We start from the raw sequence: 15,157 nt of genomic DNA, 5'->3' as shown, positions 1-15,157 counted from the left end.
CTGCAGTTTCGCATCACGTCCCTTTGGACCTCTCTACCCGTCCAGTGGCTGGGCTTGGGGTCTAGGTGGTGGCTGCCTTGGTTTGGGGACCATCCTGGGGACATCGAGGGGCTGGTGTCCAGCCATCCTGCCTGCTCTGGCTCAGGGACTAAACGAAACCTGGCCAAGTTGACTCACTCGGCCAGAACATAGCAGAGGCTATGCCCCTGAATGCGCAGAAGACAGCGACTGTCCACAGCCTGCAGGATCCCGGGGACCAGGAGGCCCCGAGGGTGGGGGCATGGTCCACAGAAATGTTCCCCAGCGTCCCTTCCCCGAGCCCCAGGCACCCAGTCAGGGTCCCGTGGACGTGAGAGTGACGTCTGTGAGCTCTTGGTGCAGACAGGGAAGAGAACGGCACACAGCGTCCAGCGGCATCATCGAGGGCTGGGCGCAGCTCTTGCCCGTCCAGCCCAGCACCGCGAGGGCGCAGCGAGTCTAGCAGGGGCAGTGCTGGGCTCCTGGCCCCCGGGGCCCCGTGGGCGTTCCCAGCCCCCGGTCCTGGGGGCACGTTCAGCTGCCTGGATCACTTGGCCACAGGGCCGTGAGCACTGCAGGGTGGGCCCCTCCCGGGCAGGGCTCCCTCCTCGGGCTCAGCCTCCATGCCCGGTGGCTGTGGTTCATCCTCTGTCTCTGTCCCTGCAGTGGGGACCAGGCCCCTGCACAGACCCTCGCCCTGTGGCTCACGGAGCGTCTGCACCCAAGGCTGGGCAAGGCTGCCTCCCATGTTGGTGGCCACGATGGGGCTGAGAAGTGACCTGGCCTCTCCTGGGGTGCCTCCCGCTCCCCCATCCCAAGCAGACTGTCCCAGGGGACCCCCAGTTGCAGGCAGAGGCGACAGTGTCCAGGGTAGGGTGGCCAGCTCTTTTCCTGGAATGAGGTCCCCACGAGTGTGGGACAAAGCCAGGCCGCAGAACTGAGGGTTTGCACAACCCCCCACATGCACTCTGACTGTGGCCGCCGTCCAGGGGCCCAGGGAGGCGCTGCAGGAAGGCAGCCCGTCCCTGGGGGATAAGCACCCTTTCCTTGCATTTCCTTCTGGCATCTGGTCTTTGTTAAAGACTGTGCTGCTGCCTGGCTCTCAGCAAAGCCTCTTGTTTCTTTCCGTCTTCACAGAAGCAGCCTGTCACCCCTTGCACCCCTGGGCACACGCGTGTGTACACGCAGGCACTCTCATCCCTGAGCCCCAGAGGGCCTCGGGTCCTCGCTGGGCTGGGGGTGGGGGGTGCAGGAACAGTGGCCCGGGGTCTCGGAGCCGCTTCTTGCAAGCGCCTCAGGTCTCTCGGAGCCTCTGTGCCGGGCCCGTGTGCTGGTCCTGGCCCACCGAGTCCCTGCCCCCTCGCCCTTCACGTGGGCCGCTTGCTTCCAGGAGTCCTGGCCTCTCAGTGCGTGCTGCCCGCCCGTGTCATCGGGGGCAGTGGAGCCAGGGGCGAGGCGGCAGGCTTTGAGCATTTTTCCGTGAGGTTCTCCAGGGGTCGGTAAGGGACGAGATCTGAGACCCAGCGCAGCAGGGAAGATGTTCTTAGTGCAGGGTGAGGCCCACACGAAAGCCCTGGGGTGAAGGCCAGCGGATGGAATCCGAGTCTGCAGACAGCCAACCCCAAATATGAAATCCAGTGGTGAAAAATAAGGGCTGGAGACCCCGGGGGAGCTTGCAGGGCAGCAGAGAGAGCTGGTACAGACGGCCGGAGGGTGTGTGCCTGGGGTGCACTGGGAATAAATCAATAAACCAGCCCTGTGTTCAGGAGTGTGTGCTCACGGATCCCAGGCCAGCCCGTTCCCCTCGGGCGTTTCTACACTCAGGCGAGTTCCCTTGGTTTTGTATGTTGATGGCGTCTCTGAAAACACATTCAGATGGCCCTGATCCCTGCGAAGGTGGCCGCATTTAGGAATAAGGTCTTTGCATCTGTGGTCAAGCTAAGATAAGGTTGTTAGTGATAGTGAAGTTGCTCAGTCATGTCCGATTCTTTGCGACCCCATGGATTGTAGCCTACTAGGCTCCTTCATCCATGGGATTTCCCAGGCAAGAGTACTGGAGTGGGTTGCCATTTCCTTCTCCAGGAGATCTTCCCGACCCAGAGATTGAACCCAGGTCTCCCTCATCACAGGCGGACGCTTTACCGTCAGAGCCACCAGGGAAGTCCTGACCTTGTTAAGTGAACCCTCATCAAATGCCCAGTGACCTCGTGAGTAGAGCAGGACGCGGGGAGGCCTCACGACATTGGGGGCAGACGTGGGGCCTGCGCGGCTGCGAGGCAAGGACGGCCCCCGGGCCCCAGGGAGCAGCGTGGTCCCCCGCCAGGGCCGCGCTGCCGATGCTGCGGTTTCAGACGTGCAGCCCCAGGATGCCGGTGAGATCTCCGGGGGGTTGGCCCCCAGCCTCCGACGGCTCTTTAAGGCCCCGGACACGGACCGCTGCCCGTGGCCCTGCTCTCAGCCTCATCTCTGCGTGGGTGCCTGTGCGGAGGAGTTGGGGTGGGGCCACTGACGGCCTTGGCCTCCCCTCCCCCAGCCCCGTGGGCTGTGGTCCAAGGTCATGGCACCAAGTTGGGGGGGTGATGGTCAGGTTGATGGCCACCTGGGGCAGGGCACACGGACGTGGAAACCCTCTCCACACCCCGCCGGTGGTCTTGTCCAGCCTCCCCCTGGCAGTGAGGGTCCAAGCCCCAGAAGCGTGAGGTGCCCAGGGCAGGGGTTTCCCACGCTGGGCTGCCGAGGCCAGACCCTGGTCAGGTCACGGCTTGGGTGGCAAGTGCGTGGCTGGTCGGGTGGTTGCTCTGTTAGTTAGCGACTAGGGCTCAGGACCCCAGGACATGCGGGGCTCTGCCGGCCGCTGACATCAGCCAGAGGTGCCCGGGGCCCCAGTGGGCCGCAGTGAGGACTGGGGACAGTGGAGCAGCCCCACGGAGCTTAAATAACAGCTGGACAGAGCCCGTGCTGCGGCCGACCGCACAGGGCTATTCGGGGCCAGCCCGCGAACCTGCATTCTGCAGGCTGTGCCCCGCCTGTCACCAGACGCAGCCTCCTCGTCCTCCCGGGATGCATCCCTGCTGCCTCCGTGCGTCTACCGACTGACGTACACGTCTGTCTGTCTAGTTTCACCCCAGTCCTGGTGTTGTCTATAATTTTGTAGGTAATTGGCTCGAGCACGTTAAACCTGCCGCCGCAGCCTCAGCCTCGGGGCTGTGCGGTGTCGGCCTGGGAAGGGGCTCTGCTCAGGAAGGGGGGGTCCCAACAGTCAGGGGGGAGGTGCCCAGGGCCCCGCGTCCCTCCTCCTGTGCCTGTGTGGCCCCATGAGCTGCCCACCACGAGCCCCGGGTGGCTGGCTTGGGGTCACTGCACGCAGCCCCCTTCACGCCCAGGGCCAGGCGACGCAGACACCGCTGGGCCTCCTGGGTGAGGTCTCACCCAGGTGCAGCTTCGCCCGGTCAGGGCGGCCCTGGCAGCTGGTGGCTGCTCCGGGCACTCTGTCCTGCCAGCTCGTGTGGTGCTGCCTGGGATCCGGCCCCAGGCTGGCTGGGGACCTGGAGGTGACCTCAGGGACAAAAAGGCAGGATGGGTCAGTGCAGTGGGCTGCCTGGAGAGGGGACCAGATGTGACGCAGTGCATCCACAGGGCCCCCGGGGCTGGAGGCCGCCAGCTGGTCCCCGCAGGGTGGACTCTGCCACCCCCCCGCCGCCCCTGCAGGTGGGGCCCCTCTCCAGGGTGTCACCTCCCCACGGTTCCCTTGTGAGCTGCGGCGTGCTCCCCGACGTGTCTCCCTGCCGAGCTCATGGGGCGGACTGGGATCTGTAGGAGGCCGTGTCCCCAAGCTGGGAGGGCCCCTCGGGGCCGCGTCCCGCCCGCTTTCTCCCACGGTGGTCCCAGGGCCACGCAGGAGGCGGCATACAGTAGGTGCTTATTATTTGCTGAGGGAATGAGTGAGGCAGAGAGTGAGTGGACGCCCTGGTGGAGGCCATGGCCACGTCGCGGGGCAGGATCTGGCCCACGGTGGGGAGGGGCCACCAGGAGCTCTGCGGTGCCTGGGGTGCGGCCTCCGTGGGGCTAGCAGCTGGGCCGTCCCGTCCAGTGTGACCGCCCAGAGCGTCGTGGTTTACGGGGGGCGGGCCCTGCGGCTGGACACTGGCCACGCCGGCTCCTCAGAGCGATGCCTGCTCTCCCTGGCGGGTGTGTGTGTGCGCGCACGTTCGCGTCTGTGGGGCTCAGGGTCTGTGTGCCTCTCGGCCCTGGCGTGTTCACACCTCAGTCCTGTATCCATGTAAGCTGTCCTCCGTGTGCAGGCGCCAGGCGTGTGGAGTGCGTGTGTTTGCACCTTGTGTGTAACTGTGTGTGTGTGTGCAGTTCACGGGCACACACGTGAATAGGTGTGTGCCCAGCAGGGGCGGAGAGGACACCCTGGGCAGCCTGGCCTGGAGGTTAGCATGTGTGGCCCGCTCTCCCTGACGGAGTGGCGGCCGGCGCAGCCCCCAGAGATCCTGGACAGGGTCTGGGCTGGTCCCCCGCTCCAGGTCAGCCTGGACCCCATCGCCGAGCTTTGCGCAGCCCCACTCCTAACTCGGGACTGGGGGTCAGTCCCTTCCCTCCTTCCTTTCTGGCCAAGACTGAGACTGGCCACAGGTAATGTCCTGTCGCGAGGGCAGGGCTTCCGGCGCCCCGCCGCGTGAACGGTTAGGACACCGGGGCCCCCTGTGCGCATGTCGGCATTCACAGGGCCGGGCTCACAGCGTCGCTGGCAGCAGTTCAGACGTCCCTCAGGGAGCAGCCTCCATCCCCACGCTGAGCTGGTTACTCTCCATGGGGCGGGCTCCGTGGGGCGGGCACCGCGTGGGCTGGTCCCCGGGGCTCGTCCGCTCAGCCTGCCTGTGCCTCTCTTGCAGGTCAGCTGGCGGCTGGCACCTGTGAGATTGTGACGCTGGACCGCGACAGCAGCCAGCCGCGGAGGACAATAGCCCGGCAGACCGCCCGCTGTGCCTGCAGAAAGGGGCAGATCGCGGGCACCACCCGAGCCCGGCCCGCCTGCGTGGACGGTAAGAGCCCAGGGCCCCCTGGCGCCAGCCCCCGGCCATCCAGGACGTTCCTCCCGGGCCCCCTGCTCGCTGGACGGAACCTCCAGCAGGCGCCTTGGGCTGCCTGCAGGAGTGGGGCTTGGGGCACCGTGGTCCCCACATGGCCTGAGGGCGTTCCTTGGCCGGTCAGGTTGCTATGGGCCGAGTGGTCCGAGGTGTTGCCATAGGATGAGGGGCCCGAATGCCCGTGAGGCTGTTGCCCTCAGGCCTGGCAGGTGGCAGGTTCCCCAGGCTCCCGGAACAGCCGATGCGCTCCGGAGGTAGGCTGGCAGTTCCCCAGAGGTTGAGCCATCTGGGGGACGAGACGTGTCCTGTTAGCGTCCTTGCCTTGGGGACCATCCTCGGTCTTCACAGAGAGAGGAGCCCCTCACCTTCCATCAGGCACTGCCGTGGGTCGCAGCTCCTGGTGCAGGGGATGCCGAGGGCACCGTGTGGGGTGCAGGGCACTGACCCGGGGGGCCCAGCAGGAGGCCTGGGCATCCGAGGCCGACGTGGTGGGGATACCAGCCGGGGGCAGGGTGGCGGGCGAGCTGGGAGGGCACAGGCCGCAGTGGGCGTGGGAGCCAGGTGCCCTGCCCACCCCGTGGCTCTGGCAGGGCAGACCCCCTCTTCTGGGTGGGCTGGGGGCTCCTAGGGCCTGCTGCGTTGGTCCAGGTTCCTTGGGTGGGTGGCCCCACGCGGGATGTGGGGTCCTTGGTTCTGCAGGGGACTGGGGGAGACGTGGTCACAGCAGTCCACGAGGCTGGCTCCGAGGTATCAGCCGGTCCATCCTGCAGGGCGGCAGGGTCACGCGGGTCACCCGGAGCTGGACTGGGACCTGGGCTCTTCCAACTGAGCCCTTGCTCCCCTAGGGCCTCTGTGTGGGCTCTGGGGTCCCAGGCCTCTGGTTCAGTCTGCTGCCCCAGCCCGGAGTGGTGCCCCGCCAGCCCCCTGCTCTGACCTGGGGCGCAGGGAGGCCCCTGGTTGAGTCTCCTGCCTCTGCCCGGAGCCCTCCTCTGCTCTGACCTGGGGCGTGGGGAGGCCCACCGTGCCTGCAGGGGATGGTGGTAAAGATGACGGAGAGGTGGCAGGCGTGCAGACACGGGCGAGCTCTGGGCACCGAGGCCAGAGATTCATCAGCAGTGAGGGCAGGCCTGCCGCGGGAATGGGGACGCGTCATCCCAGTGGTGGAGGGGGCTCTCTGAGGAGCTGGCGGGTCCCAGGGCGGCCCCCACAGCGAGAAAGGCCCCCAAGGAAGGGATCAGCAGGGCCGTGAGCCCCACGCCAGGGACGGGCCTACTCAGGAACCCGCCACGTCAGCAGCAGCCTCTCCAAGGACTGTCGGGGACCTGGCCGGGTGGTGACTCTGCTCGGGGCCTGGAGTCTGGAGCTGTGGCCCCACCGGGCCTCCAGCAGAACAGGGAAACCCTGGGTGAGGGCTCACTGGTCCAGGCCCCGGTGCCCTGGGCACCTTTGGCTGCAGGGGCCTCACCCGCAGAGCCTGGGGTGTCCAGAAGCTCCCTGAGGGCACACAGGGCTCTGGGACCACCCCCAGCCCCAGGACCCACCCTGCTTCCCTCAGGCCCGTGGCCACGGCCATTTGTCCAGAAGGGCTCCCTGGGCATGTTGGGGGCGCCTGGAGGGTCAGGACGTGCCATCAGGGGCTGGAGCGAGTGGAGGGTGCTGCCGGGGCTGCCAGCACCCTTTGAGGGTCTGGAGCTGGTTTTGTCTCTAAGAAGCCTGGTCTTTGTTGAGCATCTACCCATCAGCGTCCCGTGGATGGGCTGTGACTGAGCAGCCGGGTGTTCGTGCGTGGTGCTCGCATCCTTGCCTTTGGGACCCTTCTCAGAAACAATCACCAGGGCTCCTCCAGGAGGACACGCCTGGCTTCCGCAAGGCTGCCGCGCTGACCCTGGGCCTGGTCAGCCCCTCGGGCCCCGGGTGGGTCATCGTGACCCCAGCGAGGTGGGCTGAGTCCCCGCATCACATGTGTCTGCAGCTCCTGTAACTCCAGCTGGCCAGCGCGCGTTCGAGTGCCTTCTGGCTGGCGTTGATGGATTCTTCCTGGCTGGGAGGGAGGGACGGGGTGGCGCAGGCCTGGCAGGAGCTCACGGCCCCGCGTCCCTCCCCTCTGCTCATTAGTTCTGCGCGCCTAGCGGGGAGTCGGGTCAGAACTGATCACTAATTGAATCTGGGTCTGCTCATCCGAAACCTCGTCCTCACCCCTCTCCGGCGAGCTCCCCACACCTCAGGAGCCAGGTCCCAGAGACCCAAATTAAACCCAGCCGTTTGCAGGGGAGGCCACGCAAACCAGTTAGTTGGCATTTTTTTGCACAGTGGGCATTTCCATGCTGCCGTCTAATTTAATTTTTGCTTTTCTGTTTGCTTGCTCGTGTGCATGATAAGTTTCCTCACCTGTGGATTGTCTCGGTGAAGAGGAAACTCACTCTGCGTGTGTGTGTTGGGGGTGGGTGGGATTGGAGTTTGGTGTGAGCAGGGCTTAAACTGGGAGGAAGGGCTTGTGCTGACCCCACCCACCATGTTCAGCAAACATGGGGCCTTAAAGTACCAGAGCCCAGCTACCTCCGCTCACTTATTTATCAGCATCATTCATTCATTCACACACTCACTGAATCAGAGAAGGTGCTTGCTCCTGGAGGGAGGCGAGCTGGAATGGAGATTGACTCTTAGGGTGTCCAGGACCTAGTACCTGCGCTGCTGGGGACTGGGGTCCAGGCTGTGGGACCCCAGAGTACAGCCTTCTCTTCCTGCCTGTGACCTTGGCAAAGCTGCATCTCCAAGGGGCCATTTGAGAGGGTACTGAAGGATGGATAGGAGCTCACCAGGAGAGCATCTCTGTGAAAGGAGGCGGCGGGGGGTGCTGGTGGTTAGACAGCAGCTCCCGGCCGTGTCTCAGAACCTGAAGTGTTTCCCAACAAACTGAAACCACCGCCCCCTCCCCTGCCACCTTGCATGCAGGTGACCCAGGGCACCTGGCCAGGCTTGCTCCCACTCACGGGACCGTCGGGGAAAGAGGTTCTCATGCAAACAAACCCACCGTCCCTGCCCGGATACAGAGTGGCGACCCCCACTCTGGTGGGCTCTGCGTCCTGCTGCTCCCGGGGGCTCTGAGGCTCTGGAGACCCCGCCCCCCAGCAGGTTCCCTGGTGGTCCTGATGCCCCGAAGCACCCTGGGAGCACCGAGGCCGGGTCCCCAAGCCGCACCCCGCCCAGCACACAGCAGGCTGTCCATCCACGAGCAGCCCACCTCCCTGAACTGGCCTCTTTCCTCATAAAGAGAGGTCCTCCCCTACCGGCTGAATTCTCCTAAAACTCTTCTGAAAGGAATCAAAGCAGAGGAAGCAGCGTGGTGCCTGGGCCGGGCGTGCAGTGGGGAGAGCGGAGGTGCTTTCAGAAGCAGCACTGCCTCAGCCATCGGGGAAGTGAGGCTAAGAGTCTCAGCCAGGCCCAGGGGGACCCCGGAGCCTTGTGGGCGGCAGTGGGCAGGTCTGTTGTAAGGTCCACCGCGGCCCTGGGCAGGAGGTCGCAGCCGGGGCTGGCGCAGCGTGGGGAGGGTCCCGTTGGCCAATGCTGCTGCCCACCACCCCTGCCGGGAGCCCGCCTGTCCGCCAGGCACCACGCCCTGAGCAGGGGACGGACGCCTCCAAGTCATGTGCCTCAACGTTAGGGCCAGGCCACATCGTGCGCCTTTCCTTTCCAGGGGGCCCGGGAGGCAGGGCCCAGGGCGTGGGCTGGAGAGCCGGGGCCCCAGGCCTTGTGCCCGCTCACCTGCTCTGCCTGCCTCTGCCCCTGTGGGTCGGGGTAGAGCATCACACCTCCTTAGAGTGGGAAGGTGGGTGGGCTCCAAGGCCCGCACTTGGTGGCTGTACCAGCCTCGGCAACCACCTGTGCCCATTGGCACCCTTTCCAGCAGTTTAAAAGCACGAGGGTCCCAGACGTGGCCTTGAGGGGCTCTGCACAGGAAGCATGGAGCAGTGAGGTGGGCTTGGGAGGGGCCTGGGCACAGACAGCTGCTGTGGTTCGGGATCAAGTGAAGACCCAGAAGAGGCTCCAAGATGGAGCCCCAGGAGGCTCCTCACGGGCACATGCAAGGAGCTGAGGGTCCAGAAATGAACCCTCCCGGCACTCCAGCTGATTTTCAACACGGGCACCAAGACCACTCAATGGGGAAAGAGAAGTCTTTTCAACGGGCGGCACTGGGACATCTGGATCTCCACGTGCAGAAGAGTGAAGTCAGATGCCCGCCCCACGCCACGCATGCAGACGGCCTCAAGGTGGATCAAAGTGCTTGGTGTTCAAGGGCGAAGACGGCAGAACTTGTAGCGGGACACTGAGCGGACTCTTTGTGACCTTGGGTTTCGCAAAAGGTCCTTACGTGCGACACCAGAGCGCAAGCAGCAAGCGGAAGAGCCGTTAGATGAGACCTCGTCCAAAGGAGAAGCTCTGGGGCTTCAGAGGACACCATTGAGGAAGTGAAAAGACAGCCCACAGAACGGAGCAAACATTTGCAAATTGTGGATCTGATAAGGGACTTTTATCCAGAACACATAAAGAACTCCTACCACTCAAAACTAAGAAGACAGTTAACACAATTTTTTTAAAATTGTCAAAGGATCCAAGTAGACACTTCTTCAAAGAAGATGGACGTGAATAGCTAATAAGCCCCTGAAAAGACGCCAGCCACTGTGAGTCAGCAGGAACCTGCACATCAAGTGCACAGTAAGACAGCCCGCACACCCCACAGCGTGGCTGCAGTCGGGCCTCAGATGATCGCAAGTGTTGCCAAGGATGTGGGCAATCAGAGCCTCATACACCAGTGCCGGGAGGTGACGGGAAGCAGCTGCTTTGGAAGAATGGTCTTGATTAAACAAGAGCAGTCCTGTGAGCTGACAGCCCGACTCTCAGGGGAATCCCAGCTCTTTCTCCAGGAGGAATGAAACCACATACCCACTGTGTCGGCTGCAGAAGGCGCACACCGTGACGGGTGTGAGTTGAGTTTTATTTGGGGCAAAATGAGGGCCGCAGCCTAGGAGACGGCCCCTCAGTCAGCTTCTAGAGACCGTTCGCTCCAAGAGGTAGAGGGGAAGAAGGTCAGTATTTGTGCGATTTTGGTGAAAGTGGAGTACATTTGATCAAGCACATATCTTTTACAGGAGGTTTCTGCTGGTCATGAAGAGTGGGCATCACCTGGAAAGATTATAGTGCTTTTCTAGATACAAGGAGATGCAAGAATTAGGCTCATAAAACCTCCTGAAAATACCTAACTATCTGAAGACCTGTTCTGCCAGTTTTTTCCCAGGACACAGAGCACCCCGTTACTGATCTCCACCCTGAGCTCCTTCTGGGAGTTGTTGAAGGTCAGCGGCTGCAGCAGCTCACGATTTAATCCTTGTAGAGGCAGATGACAAGCGTCAGTTTGTGGCTGGCGACTCAAAAATTTGTCCACACTCACTCGCAGCAGCCTTCGCCATGCGGACAAAAGGCGGAAGCAGCCCGTTACTAGAAAAACGGGTCAGCTGAACGGTGTGCCCACAAATGGACATTACTGAGCCAGAGAAGAGAACGAGATGTGACACCGGCTCGGCGTGGACCAACCTGGAAAGCGTGCTGCTCTGTGAGGAGGCCAGACCCCAAGGGCACGTGGTGTGTGACTCCACGTACGCGGAGTTTCCAGAACAGGCAGATTCGGAGACACAAGGGGCTGGTCCGTGGGTGCGGGGGGCTGGGGAGTGACGGGTGAGGGGACGGGGTTTCTTCTGGGGGGTTGGGGGGGTGAAAGAGAAAGTGTTAGTCGCTCAGTCGTGTCCGACTCTTTGCTACCCTGTGGAGTCCATGACGTCCTGTCCCCTGGAATTCTCCAGGCAAGAATACTGGGGTACATTGCCGTTCTCTTCTGCAGGGGATCTTCAACCCAGGGATCGAACCTGGATTGCAGACAGATTCTTTCCTGTCTGAACCACTAAGGTTAAAACTGACAGGGACACACGGCTCTGCGCACACTGAAGCCACTGGCGGTGTGCGCTTCTGAGGTGTGTGAACCCCCCGCCACACGCGAACAGAGTAGATGAGGAGGGTGAGCTGGGAGGGGGTGCCTGGCAGACTTGCACCACAGTGCGGGACTGGCACCACCGACCCCCGACAGGTGAGGGTCGCAGTGAGGACGAGGGCTGTGCTGCAGCCCGGCTGGGTTGGAGCTCAGGTCGGAGAAGCTCTGACAGGGGAGGCGAGTGTACACCACGGTTCCTTAGACTGAAGGCAGGGCCCGGCATCTGTCTTGCAGGATGTGGTAAAAAGCACGTAGCTGGGAAACAGACTTGCAGAGAGCCTTCAAGTCCCGGCGTGCTCTGTTAGGTCCAGCGGACCCTGGGGGGCCCTCCCTGCCACACTGGCCCACTGTGTCAAGAGCACTGTGGTCAGCAGCCCCGATCGCAGCCCGTGACGGGGCTGAGATACTCAGAGCAAAAGGGAAGCAAATGTGAGGTCACTTAGATGCTGGTGAAGAAGATCGGGAGCTGAGAAGGACAGAGAAGCTGGGAATGGCTGGGAATCCCCAGGACACAGCTGGGACTGGGGCTAGGGCCGCCTCAAGGAGGACCCAGAGGCCCAGCGGGAGGCCCGTACCCAGGAGGCCGGAGCCTTGGCGTTTCAGCACCCAGCCCTCTGGATCACCTCACTTCTCCCCGGCGTCAGTGCAGGAGCACTTGGGTGGGGCCCAGAGGCGGAGGCGAGAGATGAGAGGAGGGGGCATCACGCGGCAGCACAAACCTTACGGAGGCTGAACTGGGCAGATGTGGCAGGGCATATCCAGGAAGGCTTCCTGGAGGAGCTGGGCCCTGTGATCCAGGGAGGCGGCCACGCTCCATGGCCCTGGCTGTGCTAGACTCGGAGGTCCTGTAACAGGAGGCGTCCATGAGTGGCCACCCCACATCCATGTCCATCCCTGTGCAGACCCCCGACCCGCTCTCTCTGAAGGGGACATGCAGAGCGGACAGCAGGCCCCAGTTTAGGGAAAAGCAGTCAGGTCTTATAATACTGAGATAAGTGAGTTCTGGTGTGCGTTTAAAACCCTGCATGTGTGTTCTGTGCTGCTGTGCGGCCTCCAGCTGGCTGGCTCAGCTCTCTGAGCTGTGGGCAGATGGACAGCAGAGGTGAGCGAAGGCCCAGCCCTGCGCTTCCTCACCTGGCTCACCTGCCCTCTGGCGCCTGCAGCCCCACCCCGCACTGCACCCGGCAGGCTGGCATCGACCCGTGAGGGCCGTGTGCTACACGTTCAGAAGTGCTGTGAGCTGACTGCCCTGCCAGCCATGATCACAAATAAGTTACTTAAATTTCGCTCAGTTCAGTCGATCAGTCGTGTCCGACTCTGCAACCCCATGAACCGCAGCACACCAGGCCTCCCTGTCCATCACCATCTCCCGAGTTCACTCAGACTCACGTCCATCGAGTCAGTGATGCCATCCAGCCATCTCATCCTCTGTCATCCCCTTCTCCTCCTGCCCCCAATCCCTCCCAGCATCAGAGTCTTTTCTAATGAGTCAACTCTTCACATGAGGTGGCCAAAGTACTGGAGTTTCAGCTTCAACATCAGTCCTTCCAAAGAAATGCCTGGACTGATCTCCATCAGAATGGACTGGCTGGATCTCCTTGCAGTCCAAGGGACTCTCAAGAGTCTTCTCCAACACCACAGTTCAAAGCATCAATTCTTCGGTGCTCAGCTTTCTTCATAGTCCAACTCTCACATCCATACATGACCACTGGAAAAACCATAGCCTTGACTAGATGGACCTTTGTTGGCAAAGTAATGTCTCTGCTTTTCAATTTGCTATCTAGGTTGGTCATAACTTTTCTTCCAAGGAGTTAGCGTCTTTTAATTTCATGGCTGCAGTCACCATCTGCAGTGATTTTGGAGCCCAAAAAAATGAAGTCTGACACTGTTTCCACTGTTTCCCCATCTATTTCCCATGAAGTGATGGGACCAGATGCCATGATCTTCGTTTTCTGAATGTTGAGCTTTAAGCCAACTTTTTCACTCTCCACTTTCACTTTCATCAAGAGACTCTTTGGTTCCTCTTCACTTTCTGCCATAAGGGTAGTGTCATCTGCATATCTAAGGTTATTGATATTTCTCCCGGCAATCTTGATTCCAGCTTGTGTTTCTTCCAGTCCAGCATTTCTCATGATGTACTCTGCATATAAGTTAAATAAGCAGGGTGACAATATACAGCCTTGACATACTCCTTTTCCTATTTGGAACCAGTCTGTTGTTCCATGTCCAGTTCTAACTGTTGCTTCCTGACCTGCATATAGGTTTCTCAAGAGGCAGGTCAGGTGGTCTGGTATTCCCATCTCTTTCAGAATTTTCCACAGTATATTGGGATCCACACAGTCAAAGGCTTTGGCATAGTCAATAAAGCAGAAATAGATGTTTCTGGAACTCTCTTGCTTTTTCCATGACCCAGTGGATGTTGGCAATTCGATCTCTGGTTCCTCTGCCTTTTCTAAAACCAGCTTGAACATCTGCAAGTTCACAGTTCACGTATTGCTGAAGCCTGGCTTGGAGAATTTTGAGCATTACTTTACTAGCGTGTGAGATGAGTGCAATTGTGCGGTAGTTTGAGCATTCTTTGGCATTGCCTTTCTTTGGGATTGGAATGAAAACTGACCTTTTCCAGTCCTGTGGCCACTGCTGAGTTCTCCAAATTTGCTGGCATATTGAGTGCAGCACTTTCACAGCATCATATTTCAGGACTTGAAATAGCTCCACTGGAATTCCATCGCCTCCACTAGCTTTGTTCATAGTGATGCTTTCTAAGGCCCACTTGACTTCACATTCCTGGATGTCTGGCTCTAGGTCAGTGATCACACCATTGTGGTTATCTGGGTCATGAAGATCTTTTTTGTACAGTTCTTCTGTGTATTCCTGCCACCTCTTCTTAATATCTTCTGCTTCTGTTAGGTCCATACCATTTCTGTCCTTTATCGAGCCCATTTTTGCATGAAATGTTCCTTTGGTATCTCTGATTTTCTTGAAGAGATCCCTAGTCTTTCCCATTCTGTTGTTTTCCTCTATTTCTTTGCGTTGATCGCGGAAGAAGGCTTTCTTATCTCTTCTTGCTATTCTTTGGAACTCTGCATTCATATGTTTATATCTTTCCTTTTCTTCTTTGCTTTTCGCTTCTCTTCTTTTCATAGCTATGTGTAAGGCCTCCCCAGACAACCATTTTGCTTTTTTGCATTTCTTTTCCATGAGGATGGTCTTGATCCCTGTCTCCTGCACAATGTCACGAACCTCCGTCCATAGTTCATCAGGCACTCTATCTATCAGATCTAGGCCCTTAAATATATTTCTCACTAACACTGTATAATCATAAGGGATTTGATTTAGGTCATACCTGAATGGTCTAGTGGTTTTCCCTACTTTCTTCAATTTAAGTCTGAATTTGGCAATAAGGAGCTCATGATCTGAGCCACAGTCAGCTCCCAGTCTTGTTTTTGCTGACTGTATAGAGCTTCTCCATCTTTGGCTGCAAAGAATATAATCAATCTGATTTCGGTGTTGACCATCTGGTGATGTCCATGTGTAGAGTCTTCTCTTGTGTTGTTGGAAGAGGGTGTTTGCTATGACCAGTGCATTTTCTTGGCAAAACTCTATTAGTCTTTGCCCTGTTTCATTCCATATTCCAAGGCCAAATTTGCCTGTTACTCCAGGTGTTTCTTGACTTCCTACTTTTGCATTCCAGTCCCCTATAATGGAAAGGACATCTTTTTTGGGTGTTAGTTCTAAAAGGTCTTGTAGGTCTTCATAGAACCATTCAGCTTCAGCTTCTTCAGCGTTACTGGTCGGGGCATAGACTTGGATTACTGTGACATTGAATGGTTTGCCTTGGAAATGAACAGAGATCATTCTGTCATTTCTGAGATTGCATCCAAGTACTGCATTTCAGACTCTTTTGTTGACCATGATGGCTACTCCATTTCTTCTGAGGGATTCCTGCCCACAGTAGTAGATACAATGGTCATCTGAGTTAAATTCCCCCATTCCAGTCCATTTT

General features: G+C 59.5%; 1 protein-coding gene across 2 annotated transcripts in view; it reads left to right on the top strand.

The window, feature by feature from the left end:
- TAFA5 (TAFA chemokine like family member 5) overlaps nt 1-15,157 on the top strand; it is a 176,032-nt gene that overhangs the window by 103,314 nt on the left and 57,561 nt on the right. For both annotated transcript variants that reach the window (XM_070370069.1, XM_070370070.1), the window contains exon 2: nt 4,917-5,066. In XM_070370069.1, the coding sequence (XP_070226170.1) occupies nt 4,917-5,066 (150 nt within the window). The remainder of the gene's footprint in view (nt 1-4,916; nt 5,067-15,157) is intronic.

The sequence above is a fragment of the Bos mutus genome, chromosome 5 (genome assembly GCF_027580195.1).
Source record: "Bos mutus isolate GX-2022 chromosome 5, NWIPB_WYAK_1.1, whole genome shotgun sequence".
Taxonomy (NCBI): Eukaryota; Metazoa; Chordata; class Mammalia; order Artiodactyla; family Bovidae; genus Bos; species Bos mutus.
The sequence above is the reverse complement of the archived record's forward strand: the minus strand, read 5'-3'. Positions and strand labels throughout refer to the sequence as shown.